The following is a 13,009-nucleotide window of genomic DNA, read 5'->3' as shown; positions in this document are numbered from 1 at the left end:
ATGGGTGGCACGGGCGGCATGGGTGGCACGGGCGGCATGGGTGGCCTGGGCGGCATGGGTGGAATGGGCGGCATGGGTGGCACGGGCGGCATGGGCGGCATGGGCGGCATGGGTGGCATGGGCGGCATAGGCAGCCCCAGCAACAGTGGCTCCAGAAGAACGCAGATCCAATTCAGCTCCTGAAGCAGGATGGCCAAGCAGGGTTCACACAAACAGACGGCAACAGGGGGGGCCGGGGGCCCGGGGGGCACGTTTCTGAACATTAGTGCCCTCTGATTTCTCCGCCACGTTACCCTTCTATTCTTAAACCAACCCTTCAAGCAGAGAGAAAAAGGGATTGATTAGTATATTGAGCATTTCATGTCAGACGTGAAAAATCGCAGCAGGGAGCTCTCGGTGCCTTGAAGATTTTAAACTGCATCAGGAGAAGCTGTTTCCTTCTTGCTAAAATATCTTAGGATATGTAGCTGAGGGCGCTCCCTTCAGCCCCCCTCCCCCCCAAGAGCGAGCACCGACTATGTGCCAGGCTCTGGATTGGCATATGGCTTTGTCTCTCCCCTCCCACCTTTACTATTATTTCCCCCACTCTTAGATGCAGGTGGAGCTGACCAACTGCACTCTGTCCCTGCTGCTATTACTATGCCTGGTAGGTCTGCGTCCTGACAACTGACCATCAGCTCCAGCTGCCACTAATCCCTACTCATTGGGCAGGTGTCACCTTAGTTATGGGGGAAGTTGAGCATAGGAAAAAGTGGGTGCCTTTTAAAATCATACTGAGGGGAATGGTCCCCATTTTGAAAAACCCATCTTTGGTTACAGTAAATAATCAATAGGAGTGGGTTGGATCTTTAAACAAAAGCTTTCCTCAAGGATGACTCAAAAGGGTCATTCATCCTCTGGAACCTTGGGATGGTTAAAAAGATGGAGATGGTATTGTGAGGGAGGTTTGGTCATGGGGGGCCCAGGGACTTTGTGGCTTGTCTTGCTGGACACCGGCAGAGCTAAAGCCCTGGACACTGCCTTAATATCCGACTATAGGGGTAATGAATGTTTAGACTAACTCGGCCCAAATTTACTAAAGCTCTTAAAATCTTTGCCCAGACAAGAGTTTGGGGGGAAAGAGGCATACCATTGTCACCACTGTCAATTCTGCACTCTCCACCCTGCCCCACCCTCCAAACCTTCCTGGGCTCAGGACCAGGTCAGCTCACTCTGCTCTGGCTACAGTTGCAGGACCTTGGACCAGAGCCTCTGGTGCCCAGCACGGTTGCGCCCTCTAGGAGCTGCTAATCAACCAGGAGATCCCCATCCTGTTCCTTATGCTTAAGGCAAGAGGGTGCAACCTGCATTTTAGGAAGACAGCCGACAACCACGTGAGTGAGGGGTCACAAAATGGCTCCCCCCTAAATATCTGCCAACTATTAACAACTGAAAGTAAAGCCTGTCCTGTGGACTCCACTGCTCCCTCAGCAAATCAGTTCATGGAATTATGTCACATTTAGTATTTTTGGAAGTTTCCACTTGGCAAATTTTACATGAGACCAAGGGCCTCCGTTCTCTGTCGCCCCATTTTCCCTCTCCCATCTTAGTATTTGGGTCCTTCTGCTGCATGAATATGTGGTCAAAAAAAGCCAGTGTAATAGAGCTCATTTTGGGGGGTTCGAGTGTACCAATGGTCAAATCTGCATAAATATAAGCAATATGCAAAGCTGGCTATCTGAGGTTCAGGCTGACACTACTTCCATACTTCCAATACTGGTTTCATAAAACAACTCGTACTGTCTTTGCAAAACAAGGGAGGGTGTCCATTAAATGTTTCTTTGGGACATTCATGCTGTAGAGTTTGGAAATAGATGAAAACATTCTCCCTTTTTCTTCATTTGTTTCTTGCTGCTCTTTTTCCCTTCAGAACTCCATTAAGAGACTACTACGTAAACCCAGGAGAAGCAAGCCGCGAAAACGTCAGTTTTTCTTTTCCTCTGAGCTTGCTTTGCCTGCTTGAGAAAGCAGAGGCCTGGGCCTCCCAAGCCCTGGCCAGACCTGACTGTGAGCCCAGCCCGTGGCCTTAGGCTGCCAGCACTGCTTTCCAGACCCCACCACCAGCTCTGCAGTCCGTGTCCATCACTGCCCTCACACACGCTCTCTGCAGCAAAGCTAGTGAACCCATCCTGATTCTTCTTTCCTTCCTTCCTTCTTTCTTCCTTTCTTTATCAATCTTGTTTTTTAGAAAAATATTCCTTTTCCACAACAAGCGAAGCCACTGCACTGACAAGCCCGCGCACCACAACGAAGAGTAACCCCGGCTCTCCGCAACTAGAGAAGAGCCCACGCACAGCAACGAAGACCCAACGTAGCCAAAAATAAATAAATAAATATATTAAAATATATATATATATATATTCCTTTGATACAACTTACTGTGTTCTATGGACAAATAATCAGCTTCTGTGCCATGAGCTACCAACTAGTAACCACTACCTGAGTGAATGAGCAAGTATTTCAAATTAACACAGGTAAGCGACTAGCTGAGAGCCAACCATTGACCATCACAACCGACTTCTTCAAAACCAATCCCTCATAATAGTATGAAAAGGGAAGAAAAAAATTCTTAGACATTAGAAATTGCTCAAAATAATATTCACTGATACATTTGGTAGTTTCATAATGTTGAATTTACGCAGTATCTCCAAGACATATATCGATAGTATCCAATTATTCTCAAACCCGTCCACCTTTTGAGGTCAGTGGAAATTTATTCAAATTTGTTCTTTTTGTTTGTTTTATTGTTTTATATATTTAGACAAATTCCTAAAGATTGCAAACCTTTCCCCCGTCTCCATCATAATGCACAACCTACTATGTTAGCAATGTTTTCAGACTGCACATCAAAAAATTTCAGAAAATTAAAATTTACGGCTGAAACTCTCTACACTGCTCTACCAAACACATAAAAACAACAGCAAGAGGACCAGGCACTTGGAATTTTAAGCTTTTCCCCTTCCCATCAGTCTCATCTAAACTAAACATATGTTAACTGCTCATATGCTGTGTTCCGAGGTGAACTATTCCCTTACCCAATTGCCTGAATACTTGGAAATTCACTCCTTATACAAAGAGCTTATGCCTGGCTTTAAATTTTTAAAATAATTTAGTATACTTGAACCCTCTCCTAACCCAGCTATTTGGTGCATTAATTTGAATAATTCCCAAGTCAGAATCAGCCCCAACATGATTCCACAGAGGATTGCCCCCTAAAGGACACCAGTTTTGGAAGGAGTTTAACTTTACTGAAGATACATATATTCTGGCCCCAAAGCCCCAGAAGTTCAAACCTTATTTCCAAAACATAGACAAGGGTACAAAAACACACCAACTTGAGAATGTCTAGGACAAGGTATCCAATTCCTAAAGCAGGTTTTAGATTGGCTGCCCTGCCAAGTTGCTTTTTTCAGGTTTACTGACCCGTGCTCTGGCTTCAGTCACTCCCAGGCATCTTGCAAGCTCCTTTCTGAGGGGAAAAATATTGCAAATATTCAGCATTTGACATTATGCATGAAATGAAATATACAATGCACATTTCATGCTATGTTAAAATGTTTATTCAGAGAGTAGCCAAGATGGTGGCATAGGAAAACCCTGAGCTTACCTCCTCCCATGGGTACACCAAAATTACAACTATTTACAGAGAAACTATTGATGAGAATGACCTGAAGACTAGCAGAAAAGATCTTCCACAACTACAGATATAAAGAAGGAAACACAACGAGATGGGACAGGAAGGGCCGACATGTGGTATAGTCAAGACCCACACCCTCAGGTTGGCGACCCATAAACAGGAGGATAATTACAATTGCAGAGGTTCTCCCCAAGAAGCAAGGGGTCCAAGCACATTAGATTTCCTAGCTTGGGGTCCTGCACTGGGAAGAACGCCCCCAGAACGTTTGGCTTTGAAACCCAGTGGGGCTTACTTTCAGGAGGGCCAGAGGGCTGTGGGAAATAATAGAGATTCCACTCTTAAAGGGTGCACACAAAATCTCACATGCTCCAGGACCCAGGGCAGAAGCAGTAATTTGAAAGGAGCCTGGATCAGACCTACCTGCTGATCTTGGAAAGCCTCCCAGAGAGCCAGGAGGCAACTGGAGCTCACCCTGGGGACATAGACACTGGCAGCAGCCATTTTAGGGCGCTCGTTCTACCATGAGGACTCTGCTGCTGGCAAGCACCATTTTGGAATCCTTCCTCTAGCTTACCAGTACTGGGACCCGCCCTGCCCACCAGTCTGTTGACGCCATTCCCGGGACGCCCCAGGCCAAGCAGCTAGCCAGGCAGGGACACAGAATCACCCACCAACAAGTCAGTTGCCATAGGGGCTCCTGAGTCCCCAGCCGCCCAAGAACCAGACCCGCCCACCAGTGAGCCAGCAGCCTCTGCACTGGGCAGTGCCTGGCAACCAACAGACCAGGGTTCCAGCCCCGCCTACCAGCACATCCACAGTAGTCAGCCCATTACAATAGAAGGGCCCATGCAGCCCATATAGAGGGCACCCCTGGAGCATATAGCTCTGGTGACCAGAGGAAGTGACACAATATATTTAACGTGCTCAAAGGAAAAAAGTCTACAACCAAGAATACTCTACCTGGCAAGGCTATCATTCAGATTTGAAGGACAGATGAAGACTTTTAGAGACAGCAAAAGCTAAAAGAGTTCAACACCACAAAACCTGCTTTACAAGAAATGTTAAAGGAACTTCTCTAAGCAAAAAGAAAAGGCCATTACTACGAATAAAAAAAGAATGAAAGCAAAGTTATAAGCTTTTGCACAGCAAAGGAAACCATAAAGAAAATGAAAAGTCCATAGGCTTACGAACTGGGAGGAAATATTTGCAAACAATGCAACTGACAAGGGCTTAATTTCCAAAATATGCCAATAGCTCATACAACTCAATAACAAAAAAACAAACAATGCAATCAAAACATGGGCAGAAGACCTAAATAGACATTTCTCCAAAGAAGACATACAGATGGCCAACAGGCACATGAAAAGATGCTCAACATCACTAATCTCATATCTGGGCATATACCTGAAAAAGATGAAAGCTCTAATTCGAAAAGATACATGCACCCCAATGTTCAGAGCGGCACTGTTTACAATAACTAAGACATGGAAGCAACCTAAGTGTCCATCAACAGACAATGGCTAAAGATGATGTGGTATATATATACAATGGAATATTACTCAGCCATAAAAAGGTATGAAATTCTGCCATTTGTAACAACATGGACGGACTTAGACAGTATTATCCTAAGTGAAGTAAGTCAGACAGAGAAAGACAAATATTACATGATATCACTTATATGTGGAATCTAAAAAACAGTACAAGTGAACTTATTTACAAAACAAAAACAGACTCACAGACATAAAAAACAAACTTATGGTTACCAAGTGGGGGGATAAATTGGGAGCACAGGATTAACAGATGCACACTACCATATATACCAGATAAACCACAAGGATTTATTGTATAGCACAGGGAACTCTATTCAATATCTTGTAATAAACTATAATGGAAAAGAAAAAGAAAAAAGAATATAGATATATACATATATATATGTATAATCTAATACACTGCTATATATAAACCTCATGGTAACAACAAACCAAAAATCTATAATAGGGGCTTCCCTGGTGGCACAGTGGTTGAGAATCTGCCTGCCAATGCAGGGGACACGGGTTCGAGCCCTGGTCTGGGAAGATTCCACATGCCACGGAGCAACTAGGCCCGTGAGCCACAATTACTGAGCCTGCGCGTCTGGAGCCTGTGCTCCGCAATAAGAGAGGCCGCGATAATGAGAGGTCCGCGCACTGCGATGAAGAGTGGCCCCCACTTGCCGCAACTAGAGAAAGCCCTTGCACAGAAACGAAGACCCAACACAGCCATAAATAAATAAATAAATAAATAAATAAATAAACCGAAAGTTAAAAAAAAAAAGCTGCCTTATTAAAAAAAAAATCTATAATAGATACACACACAAAAAAAGAGAAAGGAATCCAAACATAACACTAAAGATAGTCATCAAATCACAAGGGAAGAGAGCAAAAGAAGAAGGAACAAAAAAGAACTCCAGAAACAATTAGCAAAATGGCAGTAAGTACATACCTACCAATAATTACTTTAAATATAAATGGAATAAATGCTCCAATCAAAAGACAAAGAGTAGCTGAATGGATAAAGAAACAAGACCCACATACATGCTGCCTACAAGAGACTCACTTCAGATCTAAAGACTCAGACAGAAAGTGAAGGGATGGTAAAAGGTATTCCATGCAAATGGAAATCAAAAGAAAGCTGGGGTAGCAATACTTATGTCAGATAAAATAGACTTTAAAACAAAGACCATAACAACAGACAGAGAAAGACGTTACATAATGAACATGGAATCAACCCAAGAAGATATAACAATTGTAAATATATATGCACCCAACATAGGAGCACCTAAATACATACAGCAAATATTAACAGACATAAAGGAGAAATTGACAGTAACAATAATATTCAGGACTTTCACACCCCACTTACATCAATGGACAGATCACCCAGACAGAAAATCAATAAGGAACCACTGGCCTTAAATGACATATTAGACCTCCATTAGGTCTAATATCTTAATAGATATTTATAGAGCATTCCATCCAAAAGCAGCAGAATACACACTGCTCTCAAGTGCACATGGAATATTCTCCAAAAAACAAGCCTCAGTAAATTTAAGAAAATTGAAATCCTATCAAGCATCTTTTCCAACTATAATCCTGTGAGACTAGAAATCAACTACAAGAAAAAAACTTCAGAAAAACACTAACATGTGGAGGTTAAACAAAATGCTACTGAACAAGCAATGAGTCACTGAAGAAATCAAAGACAAAATAAAAAAATACCTGGAGACAGGGCTTCCCTGGTGGTGCAGTGGTTGAGAATCTGCCTGCCAATGCAGGGGACACGGGTTCGAGCCCTGGTCTGGGAAGAACCCACATGCCGCGGAGCAACTGGGTCTGTGAGCCACAACTACTGAGCCTGCACGTCTGGAGCCTGTGCTCCGCAACAAGAGGCCGCGACAGTGAGAGGCCCGCGCACCGCTATGAAGAGTGGCCCCCACTTGCCGCAACTAGAGAGAGCCCTTGCACAGAAACGAAGACCCAACACAGCCATAAATAAATAAATAATTTTTAAAAAGTGTTAAAGGCCCAATAATCAAGATAAATAATATTTAAAAAATAAAAAAAAATAAAATAAAATAGCATCAAGGGCCTCCCTGGTGGCGCAGTAGTTAAGAATCCACCTGCCAATGCAGGGGCCACGGGTTCAAGCCCTGGTCTGGGAAGATCCCACATGCCGCGGAGCAACTAAGCCTGTGGGACACAACTACTGAGCCTGCGCTCTGGAGCCCGCGAGCCACAGCTACTGAGCCCGTGTGCCACAACTACTAAAGCCCGCGCGCCTAGAGCCTGTGCTCTGCAACAAGAGAAGCCACCGCAATGAGAAGCCCCCACTTGCTGCAACTAAAGAAAGCCCATGTGCAGCAACAAAGACCCAACGCAGCCAAAAATAAAATTAATTAATTAATTAATTAAAAATAATAATAATCATAATAAATAAAATAGCATCAAAAAGAATAAAATAGGGCTTCCCTGGTGGCGCAGTGGTTGAGAATCTGCCTGCCAATGCAGGGGACACAGGTTCGAGCCCTGGTCTGGGAAGATCCCACATGCCGTGGAGCGACTAGGCCCGTGGGCCACAATTGCTGAGACTGTGCGTCTGGAGCCTGTGCTCCGCAACAAGAGAGGCCGCGATGGTGAGAGGCCCGCGCACTGCGATGAAGAGTGGCCCCCACTTGCCGCAACTAGAGAGAGCCCTCGCACAGAGGCGAAGACCCAACACAGCCATAAATAAATAAATAAAATTAAAAAAAAAAAAAGAATAAAATACCTAGGAATAAACTTAACCAAGGAAGTGAAAGACCTATACTCTGAAAACTATATATAAAACACTGATGAAGGAATTTGAAAATGTTACCAAAAAATGGAAAGATATACTGTGTTCTTGGATTGGAAGAATTAATATTGTTAAAATATCCATACAACCCAAAGCAATCTACAGATTTAATGCAATCCCTATCAAAATACATGACATTTTTCACCAACTAGAACAAATAATTCCAAAATTTATATGGAACCACAAAAGACCCCTGAATGGCCGAAGTAATCTTGAGAAAAAATAACAAACCTAGAGGTATCACAGTCCCTGACTTCAGACTACTGTATACTACAAAGCTATAGTCATCAATGGACTTCCCTGGCAGCCCAGTGGTTAAGACTCAGCCCTTCCACTACAGGGGGCGCAGGTTCGATCCCTGGTTGGGGAAGATCGTGCATGCCGCGGGGCGTGGCCAAAAAATAATAATAAAAAAAAACCCAGTATGGTACTGGCACAAAAACAGACACACAGATCAATGGAACAGAATAGAGAGCCCAGAAATAAACCCACGCACTTATGGTCAATTAATCTATGACAAAGGAAGCAAGAATATACAACAGGGAAAAGACAGTCTCTTCAATAAGTGGTGCTGGGAAAACTGGACAGCTACATGTAAAAGAGAGAAATTAGAGCATGTGCTCACAGCATATTAAAAAATAAACTCAAAACGGATTAAAGGCCTAAAATGTAAGACCTGATACTATAAAGCTCCTAGAGGAAAACATAGGCAGAACACTCTGTGACATAAATCGCAGCAATATTTTTGGGGATCTGTCTACCAAGGCAAAAGAAATAAAAGCAAAAATAAACAAATGAGACCTAATTAAACTTAAAAGCTTTTGCACAGCAAAGGAAACCACATACAAAATGCAAAGACAACCTACTGAATGGGAGAAAATTTTTGCAAAGGACATGACTGACAAGGGGTTAATATCCAAAATTTATGAACAGCTCATACAACTCAGTATCAAAAAAACTAAGAACCTAATTCAAAAATGGGCAGAAGACCTGAACAGACATTTTGCCAAAGAAGATACACAGATGGCCAACAGGCACATGGAAAAAATGCTCAACACTGCTAATCATCAGAGAAATGCAAATCAAAACCATAATGAGATCACCTCACACCTGTCAAAATGGTCATCCTCAGAAGGATAACAAATGTTGGTGAGGATGTGGAGAAAAGGGAACCCTCCTACTCTGTTGGGAGAATGTAAATTGTTACAGCCACTATAGAAAACAATGCGGAGGTTTCTCAAGAAACTAAAAATAGAACTACCATGTGGTCCAGCAATTCCACTCCTGGGCATGTATCCAAAGGGGACAAAAGCACTGATTCAAAAAGATACATGCACCCTAATGTTCATAGCAGCACTATTTACAATAGTCAAGATATGGAAGCAACCTATGTATCCAGCAACAGATGAATGGATAAAGAAGATGTGGTATATATATACAGTGGAATGCTTCTCAGCCATAAAAACGAATGAAATTCTGCCATTTGTAACAACGTGGATGGACCTAGAGAGTATTATCCTTAGTGAAATAAGTCAGACAGAGAAAGACAAATACTGTATGATTTCACTTATATGTGGAATCTAAAAAACAAAACAAATGAACAAACATAACTAAACAGAAACAGAAGTATAGATAGAGAGAGTAAACAGGTGGCTGCCAGAAGGGAAGGGGTGGGGAGGGAGAGAAATAGGTGAGGGAGATTAAGAGGTACAAACTTCCAGTTGCAAAATAAATAACTGGTATGAAATGTACAGTGTGGGGAATATAGTCAATGATTATGTAATGTCTTTGTATGGTGACAGATGGTAACTAGATGTATCACGGCGATCATTTTTAAATGTATAGAAATATAGAATCACTATGTTGTGTAACAGGAACTAACATATTGTTTTAGGTCAATTATACTTCGAAAGTAAACGAACAAACAAAACTCAGAGAAAAAGAGATCAGATTTGTGGTTACCAGAGGTGGGGGTGAGGTGGGGAAACTGGATGAAGGCAGTCAAAAGGTACAAACTTCCAGTTATAAGATAAATAAGTACTAGGGATATAATGTACAACGTGATAAATAAAATTAACACTGCTGTATGTTATATATGAAATTTGTTAGAGTTCCTAAAAGTTCTCATCACACAAAAAAATTTTTTCTGTTTAATTATGTGTCTATACGAGATGATGGATGGTCACCAAACTTATTATGATAATCATTTCATGATGCACGTAAGCCAACTCATTATGCTGTGCACCTTAAACTTATACAGTACTGAATGTTAATTATATCATAATAAACTGGAAGAAAAAATGTTTATCAGGCAGCTCTAGACATCCAAATCAAGGGGCATCTTGAGTTTGACCCTTTTGAGAAAGGGAGAAATTGGGCTGATCCAATTATCACACCACAGCAAAAGCAACCGAACTTGGAGTAATCGAGTTGAACAGAAAATCCTAAACCGAAGTTGATGCTAGTTACCATCCCTTCTTGTTGAATCGTCTCCTACCGCCATCCAGGTTTCCACGATACGGTTTGCCTACAAACAGCCTCTCCAAACACTCCTCCTCTGTCTCTTGCAAGCTTCTTTTATTGTCTTTCAATATTCCCTAGCTCAGTGAATATACCAGCAGCCATTCATTTGGGCAAATCAGAAATTTATACATTTTTCTTAAACATTTCCTTTTATCCCCATGTTCAAATTACCATGAATTGCTACCAATTTTACCTGCTAAGTATCTCTTTAATCTGTTCACTTCTCTCCATTGCCACTACCCTGGACCAACACACCATCACCTCTGGCCTTGCCTACTGAACAGCCTCCTAGGATCGAATCCCAGCTCTGCCACATTCCAGCTGTGCCATCTTGGGCAAGTTTCATCACTTCTCTGAGCTTCAGTTTTTTCACAGGTTAAGTGGGGATAATAACAGTGGCTACCACATTCACAAGGGGTTGTGAAGATTCAATGACAGTATGTAGAAAAACCCTTTAAAACAAGTGCTTAACACACAGTATCCACAATGTAAATGATAGCTTTTTAAATTTTAGCCGCATTCACAGGTACTCGGCAACCCATTCATTCTCCACACTGAAGCTTGCTTTAGGGACAATTCTACCTCAGGCACAAACTTTAGGGGTAACTAAAATTACAGTAATCGGGCTTCCCTGGTGGCGCAGTGGTTACGAATCCACCTGCCAATGCAGGGGACACGGGTCCGAGCCCTGGTCCGGGAAGATCCCACATGCTGCGAGGCAACTAAGCCTGTGTGCCACAGCTACCAAGACTGCGCTCTAGAGCCCACGAGCCACAACTACTGAGCCCACGTGCCACAACTACTACGGAAGCCCACCCGCCTAGAGCCCGCGCTCTGCAACAAGAGAAGCCACCACAATGAGCAGCCCGCGCACGGCAACTTAGAGTAGCCCCCGCTCACTGCAACTAGAGAAAGCCCGAGCCCAGAGCCCGAGCGCAGCAACAAATACCCAAAGCAGCCATAAATAAATAAATAAATAAATTGATTTATTTTTAAAAATTCAGTAATCAAGATAAAGGATGTTTTAATGTAGTGTTTAAATTAATGCAAATATAATCCATGAATAACTGATGATCAAAACTTCAGATAAAAGTAGACTCCAACTCTGCATTTGCTCCACCACGCCTCAGGCGACTCATTATTTATGTTAACCGGCGGCCGACAAAGCTCCCCGACATGACTTATTCAAACACCGCACGGAAATATCGACCTCGATTCCCACCAGGCAGAGCCCCCGCCCCCGTCCTAGGCCCCGAGTGCGCCGGAAGGGCCGGGCCGCCGCCAGGCCCCGGGGCTTTCAGGTCCGGAGCCGAGGAGAGGGACCCGCGCGAGCGCCGCCCGCCACCCGCGCGGCAGCCCGCGCCGCCCGAGACGCCCGCTTACCGCGTGCGCTCGTTGGGGTACTGAGTACGCTGGAAAACGCGCTCCAGGTCCTGCAGCTGCACCCGCGTGAACCTGGCGTGGGGGACCTGCTGCTGCCCCTCTGCGGCCTCGGGACCCTCGACGGCGGCCCGCGGGGGCTGCTCCTCGCCGCCCTGCTCTCCGCCTTCGCCGCCGCTAGCCTCAGCCTCGGCCTCGGCCTCGCGGCTTTCGCCGTCCGCGGGGCCGGCGGCTCCGACGCTGACATCGCAGCCTTCCTTTCCTTCTCCTTCGTCTCCCGCCTCTTTCCCTTCCGCGGCTGCTCCCAGCTCGGGTTCGGACTGAGCCTTCTGCTCCTCTCCCCCCTCTCCGGGAAGCGAGATCTCCGCGGGCTTCACCTCTGCAAGGGAGGAAACCCAAAGAGAAAGATCAGGCCGTCGAGGGAGCCCGGCTCTGGGGAGGGGCTGCGTCCGAGTGGGGTCCTGCCGTTCGCCCCTCCCTGGGATCGGCTAAAGCGAGTGCCCCGCCCGCCACTGACCGTGCGCTTCTTCCCGCTCCCCGTCGACCCCCAGCTTGAGGAAGCCGGCGACGGCTGCATCCGCGTCGTCATAGGCATCGTGGCTGCTCTGCGGCTGACGCTCCATGTCCCGACTGCTGTCGAGGAGGCTGTGAGCTTCAGCGGAGGCTGCGCTGAATCTCCTGAGACCCCCGGCTCACGACTCAAGGCTAGAGCGGTGGCCCACGACCCGGCACCGCTAAGGCTCCTCTGGCGTCTGGTCAGCTTTCAGGGAGTCTGGAATAACGCTCTCTGTGGGTTTACCACAGCCTGCTGGGGGTTGGGTTGGCTGATGTGCGCATGCGGCAGGGCCTCTGCCGTCTAGGGGGCGCTGGCGGGGGGGCGGGGGATGTTGCGCGCCGCCCGGGCGCTGGTAGGGAGCATGCGTGAGAGCAGAACGCCGGGTCCCAGGTTGCAACCTAGCTGACTAAGTACTCCGCACTGGGTCGGGCGTCTTCCCAGACCAAGGGGCTGTGCCCGATTTGTGGAGGGTACGAGAGAGACCTCACCCAGGCTCCATAGAC

At 45.3% G+C, this 13,009-nt stretch overlaps 1 protein-coding gene across 1 annotated transcript in view; it reads right to left on the bottom strand.

Moving 5' to 3' along the window:
- Positions 1–546: 546 nt before the first annotated feature.
- Positions 547–13,009, bottom strand: part of LOC309620714 (uncharacterized protein) — a 42,702-nt gene continuing 30,239 nt past the window's right edge. Inside the window, exons 3-5 of the mRNA XM_082377580.1 lie at positions 12,468–12,722; positions 11,954–12,329; positions 547–3,987 (exon numbers count right to left, since the gene is read on the bottom strand). Coding sequence (XP_082233706.1) covers positions 3,900–3,987; positions 11,954–12,329; positions 12,468–12,573 — 570 coding nt within the window. The 5' untranslated portion in view covers positions 12,574–12,722 and the 3' untranslated portion in view covers positions 547–3,899. The remainder of the gene's footprint in view (positions 3,988–11,953; positions 12,330–12,467; positions 12,723–13,009) is intronic.

Source organism: Balaenoptera borealis, assembly GCF_965194805.1.
Source record: "Balaenoptera borealis genome assembly, chromosome: X".
NCBI lineage: Eukaryota > Metazoa > Chordata > Mammalia > Artiodactyla > Balaenopteridae > Balaenoptera > Balaenoptera borealis.
This window is presented reverse-complemented; position numbering and strand designations above follow the sequence as displayed.